The sequence below is a fragment of the Callithrix jacchus genome, chromosome 8 (genome assembly GCF_049354715.1).
Source record: "Callithrix jacchus isolate 240 chromosome 8, calJac240_pri, whole genome shotgun sequence".
In the NCBI taxonomy this organism is placed as follows: Eukaryota; Metazoa; Chordata; class Mammalia; order Primates; family Cebidae; genus Callithrix; species Callithrix jacchus.
In genome coordinates, this window is record NC_133509.1 from 129,323,845 (window position 1) to 129,351,586 (window position 27,742).

Consider the following 27,742-nt stretch of genomic DNA (forward strand, 5'->3'; position numbering starts at 1 on the left):
GAAAGCAAACAGTTCTATTTAAAGATATGTAGGATATGCAACAGTCATTTTAAAAACAGAATTAGTTAAAAGGAAGAAGAATAAAGAACTCGAACATGGCTGATTCCTATCAGTATACTTAGAAATACCAGCCAATGTTTCATTTATTATTAATCATGATGGAAAAACAGCCCTATATCCAGTTTTAATTCCTAACTACAGTTTAAAAACAGATGAGTTCCCAGCATTTGGAGCTCTCCCCAAATATTACATTCTAGGGAAGCCTTTCTTGGGTGTTCGGGCTGGACACGACCCTTCTGTGACACCCTTTGCAAGCTCTGCAAAGTCTCCTTTACGGTGCTCACTGCAGTTCATGACAGACGCGTGTTTACTGGATTCAGGGCGGCTTCCCCCACTGAATATTAACCCCATGGAACCAGAAGCCGGTCTACATGTATCAATAATGAGCTCAGAGATTGCAGCCCAGAAGTCATCATTTAATGGGGGATTGACTGCAGTCTACATGGGGCTGGAGGGAACATTCAGACCCACCTGCCATCCTCAAGCATGGAGGATAGGGTTTTGGAAGGCTGCTTGGAAGAGGCTGCTTGGAAGATGCTGAAAAGGTAGAGAGGAGTTCATAAAGAGGTCCTAATGGGTATTAAAGGGTGAGTAGGAGCTTGTTAGGCTGGAGGAGGGAATTCCCATTAGAGGAGATGGCAGAGAAAATGCCTGGAGGGCAGAGTTTGGGGAAACATTGGGTCATCACAGACACTGGAGAGGGCTGGTGGAGGACCATGGCAGGGGCTGTCTACTGCATGCCCCCATGCCAGGCACAGTGGCCTTCCAACCTCACATGATCCTTAGAGGTAGGTAGGTAGATAGAGGGTATTAGTCTCTACCTTAGCCGCTGGAGGTAGATATTATGACCCTCTCTCGGTAAATGAAGTGGCTGAGGCTCAGAAAGGTTTAGTGGCATGCCCAGGTCACCTGGCCACTCAATGGCTTGCCTGGCAGTGACACGTTCCCAATGTGGTCTATTGTGCCCCTGAGACCATGGCTAAGGGTTTCTGTGTCTTTCCACATCCACTCCTCAGGCTGGGGCAGGGGAAATGACATCAGCAAAGGACTGGGCCGGGATTCCCAGCCTTTTTCCCAGGTCTGTGTCCCTGTGCGGGGTCTCAACCTTCTCCCCGACCCCCACCTTCTCCCAAAGGGGCTGCGCACTCTGGGCTCCCAAACCCAGCCCTCATCCCTGTCCATGAGCTCCACCCCGCCCCAGGTGGTCTTCTCCACCAGCATCTGGGACCCCTCCCTTCCTGCCCCAAACTAGAAGACGGGGCACTTGCTGCCTGTGGCTAACCCTGAGGCCACTAGGAAGCCACTTCACCTCTCTGAGCCTCAGTTTCCACATCACAGGGACGCCCACTCTGGCTGCTCAGAGTCACCTGTGACCAGAACATAAAAGACACTATGAGCTGCAAACTGCTACACACGCCTGGGGAAATGATAAGTGGCGTCAGCCGAGCCTTCCCTGTGTCAAGCCAGCCAGTATCCTCTCCTCCCCAAACACCGGAACCAGAAACCATGGGAATTCCCTGCAGGAGAGGAAGGAATCTGATGCCTGAACTGAGCCTGCCCCTGGCCGGGAACCTGTGCAGGGCCCTGCAAGCACCTGGTGTGCTCTGAACCTGTGCACTGGCCACCTCTAGTGGCCACAGGTGACCCTGCAGGGCCACATTTTCTGGGGCTGGTGCGGGGACCCCACTCACCCTTCAGTTGAACTTGCTAACAGGTTTAAACCGCAGGACCTGCCTTTGACAACAAGATGGGGAGGAGGCAGGGGAGGGAGGGTGCTGGGATCTTCTTTTCTGCCTGAAATAGACAAAGCTGACAGTAAGTTCTAGTTGCTACTCTAGATTTCATCCTTCTAATGCTGCCTGAGGAGCTGGACTGGCTGCATCCCTGTTTCCCTATCCACCTGGATGCCTGACTGAGCCCAGAGCTCCCACGTGGATACTCTGGGGAGGATAATTGGCCAAGGGCTCACAGAGCGGGGACCAACTTTTCTAAAGCACCGAGCTAGCTTCCTCAGAGCCCCAGAGGGAGTGGCAGGATTCTCACTTCAGAAATAAGAAGACAGGCTCAGAGAGGGTTTGTGGCTTTCCCAAAGATACCTCATTCTGGGATTTGAACTCCAGTCTCTCACTCCAGACTCCGGGTACTTTCTGTGGCCCATACCTTCCCCAAATTACCCACTAACAGCCAGTCAACCAGGGGCAGGGCTGTGGGGAGAAAGGTTTGTTTATTAAATCACAGAGTCCCTTAGCCTGCTGGAGGGGAGAGGAGAATGCCACTAAGTGGGTGGGGGTGGAGCACTGAATCCCAGCATTTGAGTAGGCAGGAAGGAAACGGGGCACAGGAGTTCCTAGAACTTGCAATTTTGCTCATTCGGGCTGTCTAGGGAGTTGGTGATGGTGAGGGACTAAGTTGAATGTGCCTGTGACTTCCATCTCAGGAAGATGAAACATGTTTAGCCCCAGGCCATGTTCAGGGTCTGCAGCAAGCAGGAATTCGCCTTTATTGAGGGTTAAAAATCTTTCCCAGGAAGAGCACAGAAGATATTTTCTCGTGGTAAATCAGTAGAAGAAAGGGTCTGTTTATCTTGATGACGAGCGGTGTCTCCATGGGCAGAGTCTGTGCTCCGGTGCCAGCGGCCCCCTCCGTGCCCCTCTCATCCATCTTCAGCTCAGCCTTGTGCACAGCCTGTGGAAGCCAAGGTCAAAGTCAGGACCTGCCAAGCTGCTCAGCCACCATGGTGGGCCAGAGGCCCAGAGAGGATCGGAGAGGGAGACAACTTGCCCAGAGCCGTGCAGCACAGCAGTGACTTGGCTGCTGTCAGACACTCCAGGGTTCCTGTCTCTTTTGCCATTATTGCTGGAGAATATTTGACAGGTAGATGCCACACAAAGGAAAAGATGGTGCAGGAGCGGGGGAGAGATGGAGTGGCGTTTTCTTCTCTTTTTCATGGGTTACAGGGAAGCATCAACCATAGCCGTGGCAGAAAAGGTGGTGAAAGTGGGATGGTGGTGTCCCTACCCGGAAGCCTCCAGCACCCCCTTTCATCTGCCTGGTGGATGGTTAGGAGGGAGAAGGATTCTGGATTCACTTTTTGAGATGACTCACATCGCAGACCCACTCCAAAGGGATCAACATCTGTAAACAGGTGATCAGTACTGGGAAACTGATAGGACTGTGTGAGATGCTGGAACATTTCTTTCTAATCTCCAAATTTGTCACAATTTTAGTTGCAGAAAACAGGACAGTATCCTGTGTTAGAATCATAGCTGTTAGCAAATGTAACTACAAAAAGAAATGAGCCATTGGACTCAACAAGACCTTCAGAGCTGACGTTGAATGTTTGTGGGAAGTCTGTGGGAAAGCTCGAAAGTGAGAAAATTCTAGTAACTGTTTCTTACATCAACGTGAAGAGTACAGTGGAACCTGTGCCATCTGATTGAGAGCAGTGGGCTCAGCTTGGCAAGCTCATCCCTCCCAGCCTGGCTTGAACCTCCCACTTCATCTCCATCTAAGCACCTAGTCCCCACCACCTACTGCTCCATGATATCCAACCCCCGGTCTTGGCCACGCTGCTACACCCATCACGGCACCCATCTCTGCCTGTGGAAATCTTTCCCCTCCTTCAGTGCCTTTTAACCACAAAGTAGGGTTGCCAGGTAAAATACAGGACATCCGGTGAAATTTGAATTCAAGTTAAATAATGAATATGTTTTAGTGTAAGTATGTCCCATGCAATATTTGGAACATACCAACACTGAAAAAATTATTCATCGTTTGTCTAAAATTCAAATTTAATTAAGTATCTTGTATTAAATCTGCTAAATCCAGTGACCCTACCTGTACGGTGCTCTGTTCTTGCCCCAGACAGTCAGGTGCTCACCTTTGCCAGAGATCACAGGGCCTTTTGCTTGATCATCTCTTCCTATGCAGCACGTGCTTACTGCTGACTCTTAAGAACTGTGTGGCTTTGGGTGTGGTGGCTCACGCTTGTAATTCCAGCACTTTGGGAAGCTGAGGTCGGCGGATCACCTGAGGTCAGGAGTTTGAGACCAGCCTGGCCAACATGGCTAAACCCTGTCTCTACTAAAAATACAAAAAAAGCTAGCCCAGTGTGGTGGTGGGTGCCTGTAATTCCATCTACTCGGGAGGCTGAGGCAGGAGAATCGCTTGACCCTGGGAGGTGGAGGTTGTAGTGAGCCAAAATGCACCACTGCTCTCCAGCCTGGGCAATAAAAGTGAGACTCTGTCTCAAAAAAAAGAAAAGAAAAAGAAAAAGAAAGAAAAGAAATATGTGGCCTTTGAGAGAGAGTCTGGGTCGGACCTAGACCAGTTCTAGGCCAGGTAACTGTTCTAGGCCTTGATCAACGTTTGCTACATTGAATTGATTTCCAAAATAGTAGCAGTTTGAGAGACTGGACGCATGAGGCTGGCAAGCCTTATGTGGTTTTCCCGGGATCACAGGGTTGGTAAGGGGCAGGGCTGGATTCATGGATGCCCCAACCGGTGGGTAGAGTCCGGACTGACAGCCACTGTGACCCCGGGTCTGCCTGGGGCCGGGCGAAGGCCTCTGTGCTGCAGGAGTGGAGTCCAGGCCTGGCGGGCTTACCTTGCTCACTTTCAGGCTGCGACTAGGGGAGATCTTGGTGAGATCACCATGCTCCTCAAAGATTTTGGTGACACCCATGTAGGAAAGGGTCTTCTTCAGGTCAAAGGTGCCTGTGATGTAGAGTCTGGGCACAGACACATCTACGACCCTGGGAAATGGACATGACAAGGGTGAGTGGTCGAGCCCCGTTGTTTTGCAGGGCAAGCCTCAGGATACATGAGGAATGAAACGTGTGTCCTCCAGCCCCAAAGGTCTCCAATCTCTCTCCATCCACAGAATGAGGAGGGGCTCCTTAACCCTGGGATCCTGGTTTCAAAACAGCATATGCTCTTTGAACTGTGTTCCTGCTTCCCAGCAGACCTTCCCGAGAGCCCTCATCCACAGGGTGTACTCTCAGTCCCTCCGAATCTCTGGGCCCCTCAGCCAGTCCCTGAAGATGTCCTCACTGGAGTCTCTGCCATGCCCGAGCCCCGAGCCCATCCTGACCCCAGAAGACCTGACACTAGAGGCAACAGGGCACCCAGGATCTGGAGCTAGACAGCACTGAGTTCAAATCCACACTGTCTCTCATGAGCTCTGCAACTTGGGGCAAGTGAGCTTCCCTTTGTAAGTCACTTGTGGGAGAAGGAAGATGATCATCAATACCTCACTAGGGGTGCTAAGGCAAATGCAGACAAGGCACTCAGCAGACAGTTGGTGCTTAGCAGAGAGCAGGCATCCATCCTCCTGCCTGGAGTCTAGGGCCAGGTTCTCCTGAGGTGCCTGCAGTCTGGATTTCTGGTCACCTGGCTGGCCCTGCACCTCATTTCCCAAGGACCTCATTCCTGCCTATGTGTCCTCTCTCTCCTGTATCACCCATAAACAGAGGCCCTTTGATCCTCCCCTGGAGCAGGCCGCACGCTAGAGTGACCCTATCCTCAAAAACTAACGTCAAGAGATCTTTCTTGGCCTTGAATGGCCTCTCCAGCTTCCAGCTCATTTCTTTTCGTCCTTTTGTAGCAGAGGTCGTCTCTGCCAGTTACTTCCACTCTTTCCCATGATCGCCTCAGTCCGCTCCAGTCAGCTCTTTGACCTCAACTTGCTACAGAAGCAACTCTTTCCAGAGCCACTGTTGATGTCCAGACTTCCATGTCCCAGAGCTGACCTCAGTGAGCCACACCTGGCAGCAATCCCTTTCCTCAGGGTGAGCGTTCCAAGCCCACCCCTCGAGGCTTCCCCTCCTTCCCCTGAGGCCTGCCCCTGTCTGGCTCCACCCCTCCCATCTCTACCTGCTAGGCTGCTGCTTCGAGGCTCAGATCTTGTTCCCCTTCTCTTTTCCACCTTCACTTCCTCCCATGCATGCCTTTCAGTCTCACAGCTTTAAATATTGACAGCCCCAAAGACTCCCACATTTCCCTTTCCACTCATTCAGTTACTCAACATTTAGTAAATGCCTGCTGTATGCCAGGCACTGTTCTAGGTGCTGGAGACACATCTATGCACAGAACAAGCAAAGCTCCCTGCTCCTGACTGTCTGTTCTAGCAGGGAAGACAGGTGATAGAATCAACACAACAGAAAGTACCACCTAAGCCAACACACACATACTGTAGTGTGCAGAAGGCAGTAAGTACCACGGAAAAATAGAAATAGATCAACTTGCAGGAATCAGGGATGGGGCCTAGGTTTGAGCAAAGTTTGAGGCAAGCAAGGGAGTTTTTTCTGAAGAAAATGGGGAGTCACTGTAGGGTTTTGAACAGAGGAGTGACATGGTCTTGCTTAGGATTTAAAAGTATCATTCTGTCTCCTCTGTTAAGATTATACTCTTATAATCTTAAGATGGTGGTGATGTGTGTGAAGTGGGGATGGGCAAAAATCGATGCTGGGAGACCATTCGGAAGCTGGTGTGGTCGTCAGATGCTGGGAGCCATAGAGATGACAGGGAAGTACAAATTCCAGACGTAGTTTGCCATAGGCTAAAGGGGTTTCCTGACAGGCTGAATGAGGCATTTGAGAGTGGTCAGGGTGACTCCAGGGTTTTCGGCTTGAGCAACTAAAAAGATGGAGTCGCCATTGACGGAGATGGGCAAGCTTGGAGAGCTTCACTGGAGACAGATCAGGATGCCATTTTGGATGTGTCGACACTAAGTTCCAATTGCATATCCAGGGGGGATTCTGGGTAAACAGAAAGATCCATGACTCTGGAGTTTGGGGGAGAACAGGGTCTGAGGCTAGAAGCGTGGCAGTTGTGGTAATACAGGTGGTGTTAAAGCTCTGAGCCTGTGCGATTCGCTCAGGGGTAAGGATAGACAGAAAAGAAGGCTGGGGATTGAGCCTTGGGTGGCTCACCTCTGAGACCTGGTGGAGGAGAGGGGTCTCCAGCAAAGGAGATTGAGGAGGGGAGAGGCGGGAGGCGCTGTGAGAGTGGAGAGGTGGAAGCCAAGAGAAGAGCGCCTTAAGGAGGTGGGGACACCCACCGGCCCAACAACGAGGCCTGAGACTGACTGCACTCCACAACACAGACACCCTGGGTGCCTGGGAAGGGAGCTCTCCATGAGAAGTGGGCACAGAAGCTGGACTAGAGTGGGCTTAGGAGGGGATGAGAGGGACTAGGGGCCATGAATAGAGGCAACCGCTTCATGGTATTCACCCGCAGAGGGGCAGTGATGAAATGGAGGAATAACTGGGGAAAAGCAGAGGTCAAGAGAAGATTTTATGTTGGAAAAATAATAGCCTTGAGATTTCCTGCAGGCTGGCACAAGCCTTACAGGGTGGCATGCACAGAAGGCAGACACCTGCTTCGTCTTCGTGCATAGAAGCCATTTCTAGGAACTAAGTTATCCCTGGCCCCCTGCAAGGTTTCATGATGGAAAAGATAAGAGCATCTTTCTATCTGACAGAAATGATTCAGAAGAGGGAAAAATATACGCTGATGTAGGAAAGAGAGGAGAGGATTTCTAGGGTGACGTTCCTGAGTAGTGAGGGGCTGTAGGTCCAGTGCACAAGTGGGGAGATTGGCCACTTGGCACATTAGTTTGGGCCAATGTGGAAAGGTGCTCAACGCAGCTGCTGCTGGCAGGTGAGTGCATATGCCATTATGTACGGAAAAGTGTTTACGGGGCACCCAGCCTGGGAGTGGCCCCTCAACACTACTGAACAGGACAATGGCTATTTCAAAGCCACCAGCAGTTTTCTGCTCCTAAAGGGGGATCCTGGGAAATAGAGCTTTTCCTCTGGGGAAATCAGAGCAGCAGATGGCCTCAAATTATGCAAATCCAAAGCAGGTGTCTGCCTCCTGCACAGAGGCCAGGTGGAAGTCTCTGAAACCTAAATTCTGACATATGCTACCCACATGTAAGTTGGGGTGTGTGTGTGTGGACTTGGTTACTTCTTTTTAGGGAAAATGTGATTTTTCTCTTCAGCATCTTCTAGGCCCTTCAGTCTGGAGAGAACTGCAGAAAGAGCGCATAGGGATAGCCTGCCCACCTCTGCTCTTCCATAGGGGACCACTGAGGTGCCTGGACTAGGCTTCCCATCTGTAGATCAGACTGACTTGGCTACTTGTCTCCCAGACATAACGAGCTCAGAAAGTAGGAACATTTTCTGACAAAATGTAATTCCCTGGGGACTGTGGGCAAGCCCCCTGTCCTGCAAGAGGATTTGGAATTTCTTCTCAGGAAGGTGGACATTATTAACCTGTCTGTCATTTCAAGGCTAGAAGTGCCTGGGGAGACCAGAGATCACTGAGATGAGAGGAACCTTCCTCTCCATGACCCTCCTGGCAGGGATGCCTGGCCTCAAGTCATGGAGATGGATGGGGGAGGCAGACTAGGCACTAGTTAAATGGAAGGAAGTGCCCTGGAAGAGAGCCTGGGAGCAGCCTGCACTTGGACTTCATAACGTGCCACTTCCATGGACTCTAAGTTATCCTGAGTCCCTGTGAGGAGCTTTAGTTCTGTTATTCCCAAATCTCCAGGAAGGCTGGTGCTAGCCTACAGAAAATCTTGAAGGTTCTATACCACTCTCAAGTAAAGGTGCAAAATGAGACGAAGCCTGAAGCCATAGAGATGGTGGCAGTGCCCAGGGAGCATCCCTGTGTGGTTGGTGGTGGCCTGATGGTGGTCACAGCAGCAGGGGCTGCAGAGAGCCTTGGTGAGGGGATTGTGAAACCCTCAGTGCAACACCTGAGCTGTAGCCCCATAGGAAACTGTCAGACATGGCTTGGAGATGGGGGTAGAGTGCACTCAGGACACCGAGTTCCAGCAAAGCAACTGCAGGGTCTCAAGCCACTGTAATCTGAGTCCTACAGGAAACATCATCTTCTGGAGTCTAAGTCTCACATCACAGGCCAAGACTTCAGGATGAAGTGAGGTGGAAGATCTGGCAACCTTCCCATTTTTCACCTTCTCTTCACTTCCTACACCCCCCAATTCCCTAGGGAGGCCTCCGAAGCCATCTCTGTGAACTCTAAAACTCTGTAGAGTGCAGGTGGAAACACGTTAGTCCCTTTGGGAATGTCCCCATGTTAAGAGACAACATGGGCATCCTGTGGGTGGTAACTTTACTGAACTGATGCGGCTCCTTTCACACAGAACACGGCCTTGGAGGCATCATTGCAGAATGCATCTCTGATATCTAGAATGAGCTACAGGCTCAAGAAAGGGAAATTCTGGTTCCAAATCCTTTCAATAAAGTCACATTTATGGAAGAGCGAAGAAAAGTGACAGAGCATTCCAAGAGCACTGCCATCCCTTGAGATCTGCACAGCCTCACCTGCCCTTCCCACTGGGAACATCTTCTTCAGTGGAAAGGCAGCTGCCCTAGGGCTTCAACCTGAGGGTAAGAGGGTCAGATGTGCAGGACACCTGCCATTCAGTAAACCAGAGGTTGAAAAGTTCTGCTGAGGTACCTTGGAACTCTGCCTCTTTAGCCAATGGGAGGAAGAAGGAGAGAGGAGCTCACATTTGGATGTGTTTTCTGTGGAGCAATGCTGTGCTAAGGCACATTTATTCTCTTGAGAGTATTGTGATGTTGGCAAGAGTATGACCACACACCATAGATGAGAAGACCAGGTCTCGGCTAAAGGTTGTAACCTGGACCCTTTCTTTTGTTTTAGTGGCCAGACCCTGCCAACTCTTGCAGCTCCCTCATTCCCAATGGGAAAGGCAAGTGAGGCTATGCCAATATCAAGGGATGCCAGGGCTCTTGGGATGCTGTGCCACTTCACTCCCCCCTCCCAGAACTGTGACTTTATTGGAAGATTTGGAATCAGAATTTCCCTTTCTTAAGCCTGCAGCTCACTTCAGATATCAGAGATGCCTTCTGCAATGATGCCTCCAAGTTCTCTGTGAAAGGAGTTGCATCAGTTCAGTTACCACCCATGAGTTGCCAAGCTCAGTCCTGGCATCATCTCTACCTCTCTTGGAACCATCCTTGGTGCCTGATAGGACATCAGGTATGGCAGAAGTTTTCAGCAAACACCTTTAAGGAGATGCATGGGGAATGATGACAGGGGAAAGGTGGAAGAGGGAATGAGAACACAGAAGAGGTCGTCCGACACTTGTCCAAGTGGAAGCTGCCCACTCTGCTACTCCTTCACTGCTCTGGCCACCAGAGGCCACTAGCTCAGCCACTTTTAAGGCACCATGTATGTCCATGCTGACACTATGTCCCCAAGAGTAAAACCCAACATCAACCCTTACCTCTCTCCCCAGAATCTGCCAGTAAGCAAGTGCCTGGAAGGACTTCTGTAAGCTTGGCATTAATCTAATCTCAGTTTGTGTTTCAAAAGAAAAATATTTATTCCATTTGGTTCTTCAACTATTATTCATGTAACTTACTTGGGACACTTCATGGGTTTTAGTGTGACACCACAGTTGACAACATCATTCTATTCACAGTGAACAACTCAGAACCCCCTTTTATAGTCCCTATTTGTCCTTGCAATTTCCTTTGCTCCTCCACCTTTCATACAGACTGCCACTCAGCCTTGAAGACTTGGCACAAATATCCTCTGTGAAGTCCTCCCTGACCACTGCCCTCCATTAAGACTCCATCTACTATACTCTCACAGTCTTGATGCATCTCCCTCAAAGAGCCAAGAACTTCACTCTATTCATGTGATTTATTCCTCAGTCCACTTCCCACCATAATACAAGTTTAGTATAGAGCCCAGAAGAGAACTTGACCATAAGGTAAGAGCTCAGATAGAAGAAATAAGAGGGAAGACAGGGAGAAGGTAAAAGCTGCAAGGTCTAGGCACCCTCTTTACCTGCGTGACAGTAATGTTTTCCATCTGGAGAAAATGTCCACCTGCAAGTCCTCCTCCAAGTCCTTCAGCTTGCCCTCATCAGGAAGGATGAAGATGGCTGTGATATTTTTCCAGTAGGGTATTTTCAGGATGGTGCAAGAGAGCTTATCATCATAGCCAACTTGGTACATGCCACTCTGGAACATCATGGGCACCTTCACTGAACTGTTTTTCTTCAGAAAGAAATCTTCCTCTTTAGTTCGATTTGGATCAAACTCATGTCTCCACTTGCCTTAGATTTAAGAAAGACAAGATGACATGATTATCCCAAGGGAAAACAGGTGACTAAATCCAGCTAACCACTGCTCTCTGTCCACACAGATTCAGGGTAAAGGGGGATATTCTGGGATATCAGGGAAGTCCTTGCCCTCATGCCATGTCCTGGAGACTTCTGATGAGATGGGCTCAGGTGCAATTATTAGTCCCCAAAAGAAGCCAGGACTAGGTTGACGAATTAAGAGAGGAACATCAGACTGCCATAAGCCCAGGTTCCCCTGAGCCTGAGAAAGCACATGGATTATGTCTTAACAAAGGGGATTGCATTACAATTAAAGAGGGTTAATTGAATCTGATGTGAGAGAAAATGCTTGATTCTGAGTCATCCCTGAAGGAGCTGCTCTCATGTGGGTCTAAGAAAACTGGTGGAACAGGCTGCCATTGGAGCTTACCAAAGAGCAGTGAACACTGAAGCTTGGGTGCCTGGACTCTGAAGATACCTTGACCTATTGGGCATAAACTCAGACCTAGGTCTTTCAAACCTGCTACCTCAGAGTCCCCATTATAGGGCCAACTTCCTGAGTTCAAATCCTGGCCTCACTGTTCTATCTGCCTGTCCAGAAGGTTATCAAGCATTAACCTTGGACAAGTGTCTCAATCTCCCTGAACCTCAGTGTTCTTATTTGTAAAGTGAGGATATTGACAGCTTTGACATGTAGTGGGATAAGGCAGCACAGCTCTGTGCCTGTGTATAGTGAGTGTTGAGTAAGTGCTAGTCATCAGCAGCAGCATTATTTTCACTGTTATTCCTATTGTTATCTAGGGGACATAGGAATTTCAGGAAATTCCAGATTCTCCTCTTTCCTTCTCTGGTTTGGGCAGACTGAAATTTTAGACTGCCATTGGTCACCTGTTTTCCTCTTTAGCCATCAATCTCTCTGTGGATTTTGAGAACCCTCAATTTTTTATATTTAATACCATGTTGCTGATGTCCTAGCAGTGATTTTGTCTGGACTGATGGGTGTTGGCCTCTGATTCCCACCTATTGTGGCCAACCTGTGTACATGTGTTCTGTGTGGTGTTAGGGGATAAAGCTGAAATTTGGAAACATACTTCCACCTTTTTTTTTCAGTCTGATAAAGAGACTTTATATATTGTATATATAAGGAGACCCACCAAATGATTACCATCACCATAATCAACACAATCACCATCTAGGTGTCTGCTTAGAGTGGTGGAAAGCACACAGTGCTAGGGTCAGAAGAAATGGGTTCCAGTCTTGACTCTCATTGATGGGCTTTGTAGTAAGTTAGTTAATCTCTCTCTGAATTTTTTCTCATCTAAGAGATGAGAATAAAATGTCACTCCAACCTGTATAACCAATGTTGTGTTAGGATAATCACCAATAATGAAAATGATAGACTTCATAAAGTTCATTTTACATATATTTTCACTTTAAATCTCAATAATTGTGTGATGAGTTGTGTAACATGGTACCCATTTTACAGAGAGAAAAAGTGAAATTCTGAAAGATAAATCACATATGAATTCAAGATCACAGAGCAAACAAGTAGCCAACAAATCTAATGGTCATCCTATTCTTTCCATACCAACATTTCAAAAGCCTTACCTCGAAAGAAAATATAATTTGTAAGAAGCATCACAGTGCCAGGGTCTATATTTTTGATCAGGTTGTTAATTTTTCCATGGGTTTTGTGACTGATAAAGTCATTGATCTGCTTCTGAGTATTTTCCAGGTTCTGAAAGTTGGTGGGGATGGTTTCTGCGCTGTAAAAGTTCTCAGCATCTTCCAGAAATTTACTCTGTGGCTGCAGCTTCTGGTCAATGAACAGGGTGTTTCCAATGCTCATCTTGATATCTTGGGTCTCCTGGTTCAGCTTGCGAATGATATAATGGAAGCCCTCATGAAGATCTTTTTCTGGCATGTTTCTGAAGTTGAACCCCTTCTTGATCTCATCCAGGGTGCTGTCTCGGGCACCCAGGCACAGCATGGAGAAAGCTGTAGAGATGCTCAAGGGGGATAGGAGGATGTTCCTGCCAGGGTTGTTAGAGACCAGCTTCTTAAGCAACCTGAAGCCAAAATCCATGTTCTGCTTTGTAAGCTTCTTGGCTGCCATTCTTTCCTTCTGCCTTTGGGCCTGGCCCAAAGCTTCATAACTGGTTGGTGAGAAGCTTGGCTTCAGGAAACCTTTCACAGTGAGGAGAACAGCCAGAAAAATGGCCAGGCCCAGCGTGGGGTTCATTTTCCTTGAAGACTATCCCGTTGAGTAGCAGACCTGAGGTTAGCAGAAAAAAAGAACATGATAACCCCATTGCCCACATGTAGCCCAGAGGAAGACCAGATGAAAGAAGAAATAAAGTGACTAGTATGCGTTGTACACGGCAGTTTCTGAGTGCTTGACTCTTTTATAGCATTTAACCTTTATCATCACCCTGGGGACTAGAAATGATTTTCTACATTTTGTAAATAGGAGGACTGAATGTAAAAGACATCTTTTGTTTTTGTACCCTCTTTATGGAAAGTGTCTCAATTCCTTTGAGGAACTTCTCCCCTCCACTGGACCACAGTGAGGATACCCTGTTGTGTAGGCATGTGGCCCAGACCTGTCAATGTAATACTTCATTCCTTTGCCACATTGGCTGGTTAAAGATAAGAGTGTGACCAAAATTATACCAATCAGTGTCTTTCCAAGGGAATGCAAAACTCTCTAAACTTTGGGGCAGCTGGCTTTGTGAAATAGCCCGGAAGCTGAATGTGGCCATGGGGTCCACATGCAGAAGGAGAGGAGACCGATAGAGGGAGGTGGAAAGATGGAAAGGGACTGATACATCTGATGACATCTTTGGAGTCCCTGGACTAAGCTTTACCTCAATTTACTACACACCTCCATGTTTCCAAGTTATAAGAGCCAATAAATTTCCCTTTTAGAGTTGGTTGGTTTGAGTTGAAATTTTTTCCCCTTCAGCCAAAAGAATCATGACTAATCTGCAGAGATCAAGCCCTTTGTTTAAGCTCATATGTTCTCTAGGTGGTGGATATTCATTCTAGGAGGACCTAAGTCTCCAGAAAACCTTCTTCCCTACATGCTTCCCAGGGAGGGAATGGGGACGGCACCATGGGAGAGGAACAGCCGGGTCTGCCTGGCTCTGGACTGCTGCTCATTTCACCCACCTCTCAGCTTTCACGTCTTCCAATGGCATTGTGAGTTTCTGGGAGACAAGACTTTGAGTTACTGTCTTCCCTTAATCTCCAGCCCCAATGCTACAGAGAGATGCCAAAAGCATGTTGGCCTAAAAAGCTTCCTGATTTCTCTGGTTGGACATACTACTGTCAAAATGGTTACGCCAATTTATATGTAAAATGAAGGCAGATTTCTTCGCTTGGTCATCTGCTATATCGTTTAGTCTGCTTTCTTCCTGTAATTTATATATTATATGTCTGTAATCCTTAGGTAATAGTGAGCTTGTCCACAGTAAAGGCTATTCATGGTTGTCTTAGATTAAGTTCCCTAGAAGCAGAACCTGAGATGGGGCTTTAGGTGCATGTTATGTATTGAAGTTGTTGTCTCAGCAGGAGCCTGCAGGGAAGTGAGGGGAGTGGGATGGAAAAGGGAAGGAGCCAAGGTGATATCTAGCCTTGGCCTGGTCCACAGCAGGAGGGCTCTCCAGGCTGACCTTTTGGATAGAATCAGTCAGTTGGTGGCTATGATCTATCCCCTAGATGCAAGTCATGGTGCATAACTGGGTCTGTTAGGTCTTATCAGCCAAGGGCAATTTCCTGGAGAGGAGAGGGCTGCTGTGAGCTGTCAGCAGCCAACCCTCACAGCAGCACCAGCAAAGGGTAACTGGGCCAGCCATCAGCAGGGTCTGCACAGCTAAATTCCCATGTCTGGCTCTTTCTGGTTGACTGAATGAACAGACGAATGAACACCAGGTAGGGCCTGTACCTAGGAGTGTCCCCTCTTCCCAGGTTCTTCATGCCCAAATCCTTCTACGCCAAGCACTGTGGATAGAGCCTTGATGACAGCAAAGGTCTTCAAGGAGTTTGTAGAATAGTATTGGAAAGTTCTAGTGAATACTGGTCATTGCTCCTATGCATCCACCCTCCCAGCTTCCCAACAGATCCTCCTCCTCTTCCCCTCCTCTACCTCTCCTCTTCTCCTCTTCTTCTCTTTCTTTTCCTTCCTTTCAGTAATATACTCTTCTCTCAGGCAGCCCACATGTCTCAGGGACAGAAGCCCTGCTGAGCTCCAAGGGAGGGCCTGATTGGTGCAGGGGCATCTCAACTCTCCTGCAACTGGTAGGTTCAGGAGCTAGATCTAATCCAATCAGTGCAGGTGGGAATTTCTGCCCTGATCCTTGGTTAAGGAGGGGCATGTGGCTGAAGGGGTGCAATGAGGGAGGATTTCAAGACTGTTTGTTGGAATGTTGGGGTGCTGTCTGTCTCTTTCCTGGGATGTCCTGGGCCGGAAGGTGTGGCAGGCAGGGACTAACAGCAGTTTTGCCCCGTGAAGGAAGTGATGCTAAGACAAAGCCGAAGCACAAAGAGGATGCATCCAAGGGTTTTCGGGAGAAACTGGAGCTGGGGCCACAGAAAAAGATGACCCCAGAGCCCACCCTGCCTCTAGACCACTAGTGACGTCGAGTTACATGGTCACTTCCTTGAAGCCAAAAACGTTCTCACAAATAAAGGCAGATACAAATATTTAAAATGCCAGGACTACTAAGTAGACAGGAGTTCTGTGCTCTGCTCTGATGCCTTCAGAGCTGTGTGACATTCCAGAAAGCACTCCCCCACTCTGAACCTAGCTGTTCTCTAAGCACCTTCTATCCCTCAAAAACACTTTTTGGTAAAACTTAATAACAGGTGTTGATAAACAAGGGCTCTACGGGCTGTCTGAAAACAGATTATAGAAGAGAAATTAATTAGTAAAATTTCCAAGGATGCTTCAGATAAACAAAAGAAAATAGAAAATGGAAAGGCGTCCATCTCAGGGTGTAGGGGCCTGCACTGTTTGTGAAGGCTGCCTGGATTAAAAATAGAAGCTTCTGCTCTTCAGAGTGGGCCCAAGTTCCTAGTGCTCAGGAGTGGAGAAGTTAAGACACGTCCCTCAAGGAGCGGAGAAGTTAAGACACGTTTCTCAAGTGGAGAAAACATTCTCAGCAGCGGGTTTGGCAGCCAGCTGAGATGGAAGTCATTCAGCAACCCATCAGGAGCCTTGGGAGGAGGCTGGGCAGGGCAGGGCTAGAGCAGGGAGGGAACCTGCAGAAAGCACCATCTTGGGAATGCTTCCCGGCACGCACAGCTTTACGTATCTGTCTTCACCATTGCCCTGTGATCTGGAGGGCAAGGACTTCGCAAATTCTTTTATTTTTAAAATAAAATAAAAGGGCTCAGTCGCTGAGCCCTCACGTTTTCTCTACATCACCAAGTTTCAGAAACGAGACTGGATTATGGAATTCCAGGCCTGGATAGATGTCCTCCCAGCTTGTGTTTGTCAGGTGTTTCAAGGCAAGTCTCCTAAACCTTCAGGCTCTCAGTATCTTCATCTGTTAAATGAGGGGGATATGGTGATTATTTGGTTTCTTCCCTCATGAGATGCTGCTGATCAGGTGGCACTGCCACCGTCACCCCCCCATGGGACACAGCCCACATCCCAGCCTGGCCGGGTCTCAGTGCCCTCCCACCTCTGCATGCTTGTGTCCCAGGAGTCCCCACCAAGCCTCCTTTTCTGGCTCCCTGAGTGCCAACATCCGGCCTTTCTCCCCCAAAAAGCCCACACCAGCCTCATTCCCGGCCTTTCCATCTGTCATCACAGGCTTTAAACTGACCCAAATTTGTCAGTTGTGTTAGATGCCTGAGTAGGCTAATTTTTTAATTCCATCAATTAAAATAGCTGAGCAACTAGTTACTTCCCAATAAATTGATAGGTTGCTCTCCTGAGTTGGGCAATTGTTTGTTGGCTTTTAGTTTGGAATGTGTGTGTGTATCTGTGTGTGTTTGGTTGTCATTCAAAATAAATTAAGAGAAAATTAAAATAAAACCAAGAAAAAAAAGAACAAGTTAAAAACTAAACTCCATGGGGAACACATGGGACAGGTAAAGCTGTAGTCAGTATTTCCATTCTCTGACCATCCTGCTCCCATATCCCTATTAATTGGGAAAAATAATTTCCTTCTCTTATGAATAGATAAAATAGTGCCTCACTGACCCGGAAGTCATTCATCCTGAAGACAGATCCGAATCAGGCAGGAAGCCTCCGCACAGGCAGCAGAGGCGGCTTAAGTCTACAAGAGAGGGGGTTCCCCGTGGGAAGGCACCTCTTCCACCTCCCACACTGTCCTGATCAGCCAGTCGAAGCAACAGTGAGCGGTGAGAGCAGACTCAACAATAATAAAATTTGTAATTTTACAAAGTGCTTCCCCTGTTATCACCACAGTTTGGAGAAACAATACCTAAACAGATACTAGACACACAGGCTACAGGAGATCTGCTCAGTTCACAGTGGTTTGGAACCATTTTACTTTAGAGAGACCTCCCCTCGGCTTGGGTAGGTCACCCCTCTCCTGATAGTTGACCATCCTACCTCTCTTCCCTGGGATGAAATTGGTTAGAAAGAGTTGATGTCATATCCTTCCTTAAGCCAATGAGGCCAAAAACTTTAGAATGCTTTGGACAAGCTCCTATGTCTTGAGCCCCAGCAGAGTGAGGTTCAGGCAACCAGCATGTTGCTGGCTCACTGGAGAGACGCTTTCCACACTGGCTGCATGCACCAGGCACCCCTTCCTGCCCCAAGAACCCCAGGCCCCCTAAGACCCCACCTTTCCTCAGAAACTTTTCAGAGTACCCCTTGGAATGTTCAGCATTTTGGTAAACTCGGTGCCCTCCCTGGGGCTGAAGAATCTGAGGAATCCTTGCTATAGATGTGCTGTGGTCTTCCAACAGAAGACCCTCACCAAAGCCCTGCACGTAAGAGCCACTCCAGGCCTGCTCTGTGGTTCACCTGCCCTAAGGGCCTAGTATTACTTTAAAAGGAATCACTCTATAGACATTAGAAATTAAATTACTATTTTTGAAAAGCCTGTTTAGAACTAAGTGGTGGTAAGACATATCCTCTCTCACCTTTTAGAAGTAAGAGAAGCCCCATAAACAAACTCTGATGACCACGGCAATATGCTTTTTCCTCTTTCCTGGAAAACAAAGAATGGACCACATGTTCCCATTCCACTTCATAATTTGCCCTGTAGATTTCTGCCTTCACTCTTTAAGAAATGTGTTTGAGTCCCCACTCAGTGTCAGGCACTGAGGCAATGCCCAGGAAATGGTTCATATTGATACTGCAGACTGACCTTCAGAGAAACCAGCCCCATAGCCTTTTCTAAACTCTCAAGAACCTTCCAGCTGTCTGCCTGACCTGGTTCTCCTCCCCTTCAGTGACTTAATTCTAGGACGAGGGGATATGTGGGTTGGAAAGGCTGAGAGATCATCACCTTCAGGACTATCTGTGCCATAAAGAGGGAAACAAGGCCCAGACTGGACAAAGGAAGAGATGATGGTTCAATGCTCATCAGTGGTGAGAATCCAGCCAGTGAAGACAATTCTGCAGAAATGCATTGAACAGGCTGGTTGGGGGCTCACTTTCTCCATGAACCAGTGAGTTGATGGATCCAACCTCTGTCCTCAGGGAGAGATAAAGATTCACAAACACCTCACATACAAGGTTGACTGTGGCCAGCATCATGCAGCAGGGGTGGACCCAAGTTGGAGGCACCACCTTATGTCCCAAGACCTCTCCCATCCTCACATTCATGAAGCTTTTTTTTTCTCTAGAAAAGCACTGGGCAGTAGACGTCTGCGAAACTCTAGCAAAGATATTCAGCAAATTCCTCAAGAGGGGTTTCCCCAGATTTTGGAGATCCTCTAGAATTTTCCTTTCATGCACGCACCTGGGGACAGTGCTACATCCTCCCTTAATCTGAAGCAAGCTTCGTGTGGAATAGACAAGTAGCACTTGATCTTTTGGAAGGAAAGGTCTCATACTCACAGTATATTCAGAAGTCCACTGAGCCAGCCAAATGCATCTGCCTTTCTTGCTTTACTATTTATACTTCCATGGCTTCTTGGAAAAGTAGAGTAAGGCCAATAAAATGAGCTGGCATGAGTGGGCAGGTGATGGAGGCTCTGGGAACAATGACCACACCACCTCCCCAGAGGTTCTCTTCACCTCTGGGGGTGGCGGCATTGTACTGGCCACACCCACTGGGCTGTGGCTTCGCTAATGAAGTCCACTAGACATCTTTTGCAATGACTCTATTTCTCAATTGCTCTCCTGGTATGGAGGCCAGAATGGTCTACACAATAGAGCAGCCTGGAGTCCTAACACTGAATACTCAACCCAAATGTTATCATTGTTGCCCATGGGAACAGGTTGATAACTGCGTTTCTTGGGGTCTTTCCCATTTATCACTCACCATTTTCTTTTGCTATTTTTCATGTATTCCAAGTTGTCAGCTCTATTACCTTAGCTCACATGGAGTCCTTTGGGGAAATAGTTTGAGGAGAGATGAATAGACAACTAAATGCATGACTTCCATTGGGAAGAACAGGAACTAAAAACTCACCTCAAAGTTCGTGATCACAGAAATGACAAATTGTTTCCCTATTTCATATTTGCTGTGCTGGAGTGATAAGACCATGGTTGGGTTCTGTTGTCTCTGCCTCCCTTACTTTTCTATATTTTCCAAACTGTCTTTTAAAAAACAGATATTACTTCAGGATTAACTTTTCAAAGGCTTAAAATAAAATAGAATTCTCATCTTCAGTTTTATCCCTTGGAGAGAGAAGCGTTGATGACGTCTGGGAACCTCCCAGGCTCACTGATCCTGGGATGGAAGAGCAGTAAGTTCAACATACCCATCTTCAGTTCCACTTTATCTAGTGAGCTCCAGAGAGCAGAAACATCATTCATATGTTTCCTCCCCATTTAGTGGTGTTTCATAGTAGCTCACATCTGACTGAAGCACCTCAGAGGCCTTGGAAGAGCTATGGGTGGTGTTCTTCCTTTCTTTGGGTTGCTGCTTTTAGCAAACACATGACTCTCATTCCCAGAGCTATTCAGAGCAGGCTCCCAGAGAGGCCTTCTTGGAAAGAGGTGACACTAGTTCATTCCCAGGCCTGGTTCAGCTCAGGGCCTAGATGAACAAGGCCTTGGGAGGTGGGTTCCGGAACTGCCCAGGCTGGAAAGCACCCCTGAAGAAGCCCCTGAGTCACCACCTTCCCTCCCTTCTCTCACCCAGGGAGCGAGGCCTGCCTGCTGGGATGCATGGGTCAGAGACACTGTGTGACCAGAAAGACAACAGACTTCACGCTGGCCATCTCTGGTCACCGAAGGAAGGCAGAGGGAACAGAAGGACGGGCTGAGGCTAGGGAGTGCAGGTGGTCTCACTGTGACTGTAGAGGCTATAGCAGTGGAAGATCAGACCCAGTGAGGTGGACACTGACCCAGAATCCAGGTTTGGACTCCTGGTTTGGGAGGGAAAACCCTGCCCTCTAATTACTGGGTGAGGCCTTTGTGAGTCTAAGGGCCACGCCTCCCTGCCTACCTGCCCCAGACACACTCTGCTCCAGGGCAAATTCCCACAGGAGATGTGTAGGGATAGGCCAGTGTGTGGGAATGCCCACTGAGAGACATGGGTAGCACTGGGGATGCCTGACTTCAGACAGTGCCAGAGGCCAGTAGGCCACAGGCAGAGGATAGCCACAGGTGGGCTGCAGGCTAGCCAGCCGGTCCAGGCTGGGGAGAAGAGCCCCGGAGGAGGTGAACATCTGTGGAGAGCAGTGAAGGACACAGGCATGGGAAGAACCACCCCTCTCCATACACCCATTAAGGGACCTCAGCCTAGACTTGAGGCAGCCCCTGCCTCCCTCAAGGACCATGGATTTGTGCCTGGTATTCACGGGGGGTTAAGTTAAGATTCAAGGACCATGGATTTGTGCCTGGTATTCACGGGGGCTAGGAGGATGAAGCGGATTGTCCAGTCTGGGGGAATTATTGTTATACGTTAATCAGCCCGAGGCACTGGCCAGAGGCTGGGGAGTGGTCTGAATATTTTTACATTATTTCCTTGTGTAGGTGTGAGAGGGGAGCTAGGAATTTCCATCCTCACTATCACTCTTTGGATCTCCCAGATGCCAGAAACATGTTAATGACCATGCCACACCCTAACTCCAAGAGCTCTGGTCTGATGGGAACACAGGAGAGCACAGAGATACAAGTCACCTACTAGGTAAGGGCCAAGGTAGAGGTAACTTTGGGAAAGGAACATGCAGGAGGCACCTGATCCTACCTAGGGTGCTCTAGAAAGCTTCATAGGTGGGGCACTCTTAAGCTGGGTTTTGACAGATGAGTAGGTGTTCTCTAGGAGAAAACCGAGGGCAACAGAAGCATATCAAGGATTTTGCATCCTGGAGAAAGTGAGTGAACAATCGAATGCCTCCAGAAACTGTAAATGTGACTTTGGGCTTCTAGTTCTTTAACCACAAAATGGGAATAACCTATCTCTAAAGCAGCTATTTCCGTCCTGGGAGTGCATTAGAATCACCCAGGAGCTTTAAAAATACCTATTTTCAGAACATTCCTCTGGGGATTTTGGGTTAGTTGATGCAGGATGAAGGCTGGGTGACGGTGCTTTTATGAACTTCAAGCCAAGGGATTTAATGAGCACCCGAGTTTGAGAATCCCATGCTAAAGCAAGTGACTCCCACCTGATGATTCCCATGTCTTTTAAAGCATTCAGCCACCGATACCGAGACAGCGATGAAGCTACAGCATTAAGGTATTGGCACAGAGACAGACAAGTTAACCAATGGGATGGACTGGAGAATCCAACAGAGCCACACAGCAAGTCACCTGATATGTGACAAGGGCATTGCTGCAGTTCAAAGGAAAGGATGATCCTTTCAATGAATGGTAAAAGAAAAAAAAAAAAAAACCCTGATACCAAAACTAGGAGAGACACAACAGAAAAAGAAAATTTCAGGCCGGTATCCCTGACCTACATTGATGTGAAAATCCTCAATCGGCAAACTGAATCCAGCAGCACATCAAAAAGCTTAGCTACCATGGTCAAGTTGGCTTCATCCCTGGGATGCAAAGCTGGGTCAACATGTGCAAATCAACAAATGTAATCCATCACATAAACAGAACCAGTGACAAAAACCACATGATTATCTCAATACATGAAGAAAAGGCCTTTGATAAAATTCAACACCGCTTCATGCTAAAAAATCTTAATAAACTAGGTATTGATGGAACATATTTCAAAGTAATGAGAGCTATTTATGACAAACCCACAGCCAATATACTGAATGGGCAAAACTGGAAGCACTTCCTTTGGAAACAGGCACCAGGTAAGGATGCCCTCTCTCACCACTCCTACTCAATATAGTATTGGAAGTTCTGGCTAGGGCATTCAGGCAAGAGAAAGAAATAAAGTGTATTTAAATAGGAAGAGAGAAAATCAAATTGTCTCTGTTTGCAGATGACATGATTATATATTTAGAAAATCTCATTGTCTCAGCCCCAAATCTCCTTAAGCTGATAAGTAACTTCAGCAAAGTCTCAGGATACAAAATCAATGTACAAAAATCACAAGCATTCCTATACACCAATAATAGACAAGCAAAGAGCCAAATCATGAGTGAACTCCCATTCACAATTGCTACAAAGAGATAAAATACCTAGGAATACAACTTACAAGGGATGTGAAGCACCTCTTCAAGGAGAACTATAAACCACTGCTCGCGGAAATAAGAGAGGACACGAATAAATGGAAAAACATTTCATGCTCATGGGCAAGAAGAATCAATATTGTGAAAATGACCATACTGCCCAAAGTAATTTATAGATTCAGTGCTATCCCCATCAAGCTACCATTGAGTTTCTTCACAGAGCTATAAAAAACTACCTTAAATTTCATACGGAACCAAAGAAGAGCCCATATAGCCAAGACAATCCTAAGCAAAAGAAACAAAGCCGGAAGCATCACACTACCTGACTTCAAACTATACTACAAGTCCACAGTAACTGAAACAGCATGCTGGTACCACAACAGATAAATGGAACAATGGAACAGAGCAGAGACCTCAGAAATAACACCACATGTCTACAACCATCTGATCTTTGACAAACCTGACAAAAACAAGCAATGGGAAAAGGATTCCCTATTTAATAAATGGTGCCAGGTAAACTGGTTGGCCACATGTAGAAAACTAAAACTGGACCCCTTCCTTATACCTTATACAAAAATTAACTCAAGATGGATTAAAGAAGTAAACATAAGACCTAAAACCATAAAAACCCTAGAAGAAAACCTAGGCAGTACCATTCAGGACACAGACATGGGCAAAGACGTCATGAGACTAAAACACCAGAAACAATGACAACGAAAGCCATAAATTGCAAATGGGATCTAATTAAACTAAAGAGCTCTGCACAGCTAAAGAATCTATCATCAGAGTAAATAGGTAACCTATAGAACGGGAGAAAATTTTTGCAATCTATCCATCAGACAAAGGGCTAATATACAGAATCTGCAAAGAGCATAAACAAATTTACGAGAAAAAAAAGCATCAAAAAGTGGATGAAGGATATGAATAGAAACTTATCAAAAGAAGACCTTTATGCAACCAACAAACATGAATAGAAGCTCATCATCACATTCATTAGAGAAATGCACATCAAAACCACAATGAGATACCATCTCACACCAGTTAGAACGGTGATCATTAAAATCAGGAAACAGCAGATGCTGGAGAGGATGTGAAGAAATAGAAACAATTTCACACTGTTGATGGAAGTGTAAATTAGTTCAACCATTGTGGAAGACAGTGTGGTGATTATTCAAGGATCTAGAAATAGAAATACCATTTGACCCAGCAATTCCTTATTACCCAAAGGATTATAAATCATTCTACTATAAAGACACATGCACATGTATGTTTATTGAGGCACTGTTCACAATAGCAAAGACTTGGAACCAACCCAAATGCCCATCAATGATAGACTGGATAAAGAAAATATGGGCCGGGCGTGGTGGCTCAAGCCTGTAATCCCAGCACTTTGGGAGGCCGCGGCGGGTGCATCACAAGGTCAAGAGATCGAGACCATCCTGGTCAACATGGTGAAACCCTGTCTCTACTAAAAATACAAAAAATTAGCTGGGCATGGTGGCGCGTGCCTGTAATCCCAGCTACTTGGGAGGCTGAGGCAGGAGAATTGCCTGAACTCAGGAGGCAGAGGTTGCGGTGAGCCGAGATCGCACCATTGCACTCCAGCCTGGGTAACAAGAGCAAAACTCCATCTCAAAAAAAAAAAAAAATATGGCATATATACCCCATCTAATACTCGACAGTCATTAAAAAAGGATGAGTTCATGTCCTTTACAGGGACATGGATGAAGCTAGAAACTGTGATTCTCAGCAAACTAACAGAAAAACAGAAAACCAAACACCACATGTTCTTACTCATAAGTGGAAGTTGAACAGTGAGAACACATGGACACAGTGAGGGGAACATCACACAGCGGGGCCTGTCTGGAGTGAAGGGCCAGGGGAGGGGCGGCATTAGGAGAAATACCTAATGTTTATGACTGGTTGATGGGTGCAGCAAACCACCATGGCATATGTATGCCTATGTGACAAACCTGCACGTTCTGTCCATGTACCCCAGAACTTAAAGTATAATAATAATTTAAAAAACAGTGGACGTCCATACAGGAGAAAAATAAACAGTGACCATTTCACTCAACATACAGAAGTTAATTTGAGAAGTCACAGACTTAAATGTGAAAGATATTAGATTGGACCATATGAAACTATTTATCTTTAATTTTTTTACCTCAAAACCCACAAAAATCAAAATGATAAAGCTTCTAGAAGAAAATATATTAGTAGTAGAACATCTTCATGACCATGAGATAGGTAGAAAGTATTAACCATTTTTAAAAAGTGATATATGGAATTTCACTAACATTAAGAGCCTTGTTCCTCTAAGACCACCTAAGAAAGTACAAAGGCAAGTCACAGGCTGGGAGTGGTACGTGTAATGTCTGTGTCTGATAAAGGGCTCATGGCTGTTTTAAGCACTTCTACAAATCGACTAAAAAAAGACAACAACTTAAAAACTAAGAAAAGACATGAAAAAATACGGAAGAAGAAATCCAAACGGCCAATAAGCATCTGAAAAGGTGCTTGACATCATTAGTCATCAGAAATATGCAAAGCAAAACTACAAGAAAAACTCACTACACACCCACTAGAATAGCTCAGATTAAAAGGACTGGCTACACCAGGGCGTGGAGCAAGTAGAACTCTCTTCCACTGTGGGTGGGTGTGCAAATCGCCACCAACGCATTGGCTGGAAAATTGCTTGGCAGGATCTATAAAAGGTAAACATATGCTTACTCTTTGACTCATTCATTGTATCTCAGAGTATATGCCCAATAGAAACGAGTGCTTGTGGGTTTACAAAGATGTGTACTACAATGTCCACAGCACCTTTATGTAATAAACCCAAAGAAGAAACAATCCAAATGTCCATTTATAGTAGAGCAGGGAGAGAGAGAGAGAGAGAGATTCCGGGTCACCATCTCAGATCATACTTTGCATTTCCCTGGGTGGCCCCGCTTTTCTCTGGCTTTCACAGGATCCCCAGCTGATGCTTGTGACAGACAGCTTTGGGAGCCAATGATCAAGAGTGTGAAACATTGCAAAGCCCAAACCCCACTAGAACAAATTATACTGTACCTCCAAGCAACAAGGCAAAGACTGAATTAATACAATGTAACTTTAGTTCAGCTCCAATTGGGGAGCTCAATCAATAAATGAGTTAAAATTAATAAATAATTGATTTTGAAAGAAACTATTTTTAAGCTATCTCCAACAAGATCCTAGGTTACCCTAAAAAACTTCTAGTAAAAAATGTTGAAAATCTTTCCATATAAAAATCTAACAAGTAAGAATAAAAAGAGAGAAATAGAAATATGTTTTCAAAAAAACAAATTGGGAAGCATTCTGTAAATAGCAAATAAATTCAAGACGACATTTCAGAACATTTGAGAAAAGGTGAGTGATTGAGAAACAAATCATTTCAAAAACAAAATTACAAGTGTTGGAAGAAAACTTTTTCATAATGTTAGAGTGAGAAAGCCCTTCTTAAGCATTATACATAGTGAGAAACCATGTAAGAAAAGATGGCAAAGATGGATATACCATCTTTATGCAGTGTGTTACAACTCTACAGAACATTCGGAATTACAAATTGGAGTGTACGTACAAAATAGAGAGCTCATGTTCTTAACAACAAACAGGTCTTATATATCAATAAGTAACCACCTGTGTTTCTCAATCAGCAAAAAGGTAAAATATTGGGGTGAATTTGCATTGAAACATTGTTGGGGGCCGGCTTTGATTTTCCTTGTCTTGTTTTCTTCTTTGTCTTTGTCTCTGCAGAGCAGGGTACTTCCATACATATATTAGTAGATACGGTTATTGATACACATTATATATTTTTCACATTAACTTTGTGAGTTTCCTATATAGCTGGACAGTTAGCAGATCCAGGATTCAAAAATCAGGTCTTCTGGTTTTGAATCCTTTGTTCCATGGATAGCTTTCTGGTAGACCATAAATGAAAGCATGGCCGCAGCATCTTAATAGCCAACAGTGACCCATGAAACCCTTGGCCAGACTGGTGATCCAGCCCTCGAGCTAGACATGAGAGGGACGCAGAATGTCTGTTTATTTGAGTGATCACCTTGGCCCTTGGTTCTCTTCCCTAAGGCAGAGAAACAGACAAACCACACACATGTACACACACACTCACACTGACACACACTCTCACACACACTCACACACACACACACGCAATGCCCCTTAGACTAACCTCACCTCCCCAGTTCCTCCTCTCTCTCCAGGTTGGTCTTCCTTGGCCTTCTCCAGGTGTTGCCGATCCCTAGTCCTCTTTCAGTCTTGGTCCTGCAGCCTCCAGGTTCCAAGTGTGATCCCCTAGGCTCCTCAGCCCCGCAAGCCTTGTCTACAAACTGGGTGGACTTTGCCCAATCACCTGCTGAGCCTGCCTCTGCCACCTCCACCCCTTTCCCAGGATCAGCCTGGCCAATTGGCCTTGCCAAGTGTCTCACTCAGAGAGTAACTCCTCTGGGAGTTCTCTTCCTCACCCTTTGGAAAAGCTCAGGCTTGCTTTTCCTCTCCCATCCCAAATAGCAAGGGGCACTGTGCTTGATATACCAAAGGTGCTCTGTAGATTTACTGACAAGGGCCTGGCTTCCTAGGGCCTGGGTGTTTGGCACCCAGTAAACCTCATAAAGGTGAGAGCACCAGAAACCAGAGTGACACATGCCATACCCTCCCAGCTCCACAGCCCTGATTGCTGTGCTCATCTTTGAGCAGAATTGTCCACTCCTAGATTCCTTCCCTGGGGCAGGGCAGGAATGGGTGTGGGCACACTGGCACTGCTGTAGAATACCAGCTGCC

At 46.7% G+C, this 27,742-nt stretch overlaps 1 protein-coding gene across 6 annotated transcripts; it reads right to left on the reverse strand.

Annotated features, from left to right (window-relative positions):
- Nucleotides 1–2,528: 2,528 nt before the first annotated feature.
- Nucleotides 2,529–27,250, reverse strand: SERPINA12 (serpin family A member 12). 6 transcript variants are annotated; one of them, XM_035261377.3, is made up of 7 exons: nucleotides 19,236–19,383; nucleotides 18,314–18,381; nucleotides 16,604–16,740; nucleotides 12,800–13,466; nucleotides 10,915–11,185; nucleotides 4,667–4,814; nucleotides 2,529–2,745 (listed from the first exon to the last, which is right to left on the reverse strand). In XM_035261377.3, the coding sequence occupies exons 4-7, from the start codon at nucleotides 13,431–13,433 to the stop codon at nucleotides 2,560–2,562; spliced, it is 1,239 nt and encodes a 412-aa protein (XP_035117268.1). In that variant the 5' UTR covers nucleotides 13,434–13,466; nucleotides 16,604–16,740; nucleotides 18,314–18,381; nucleotides 19,236–19,383; the 3' UTR covers nucleotides 2,529–2,559. The 6 variants fall into 6 exon arrangements, with proteins under 6 accessions (XP_035117268.1, XP_035117271.1, XP_035117272.1 ...); XM_035261380.3 differs by lacking the exon at nucleotides 18,314–18,381; XM_035261381.3 differs by lacking the exon at nucleotides 16,604–16,740.
- Between the last annotated feature and the right edge of the window lie 492 nt (nucleotides 27,251–27,742).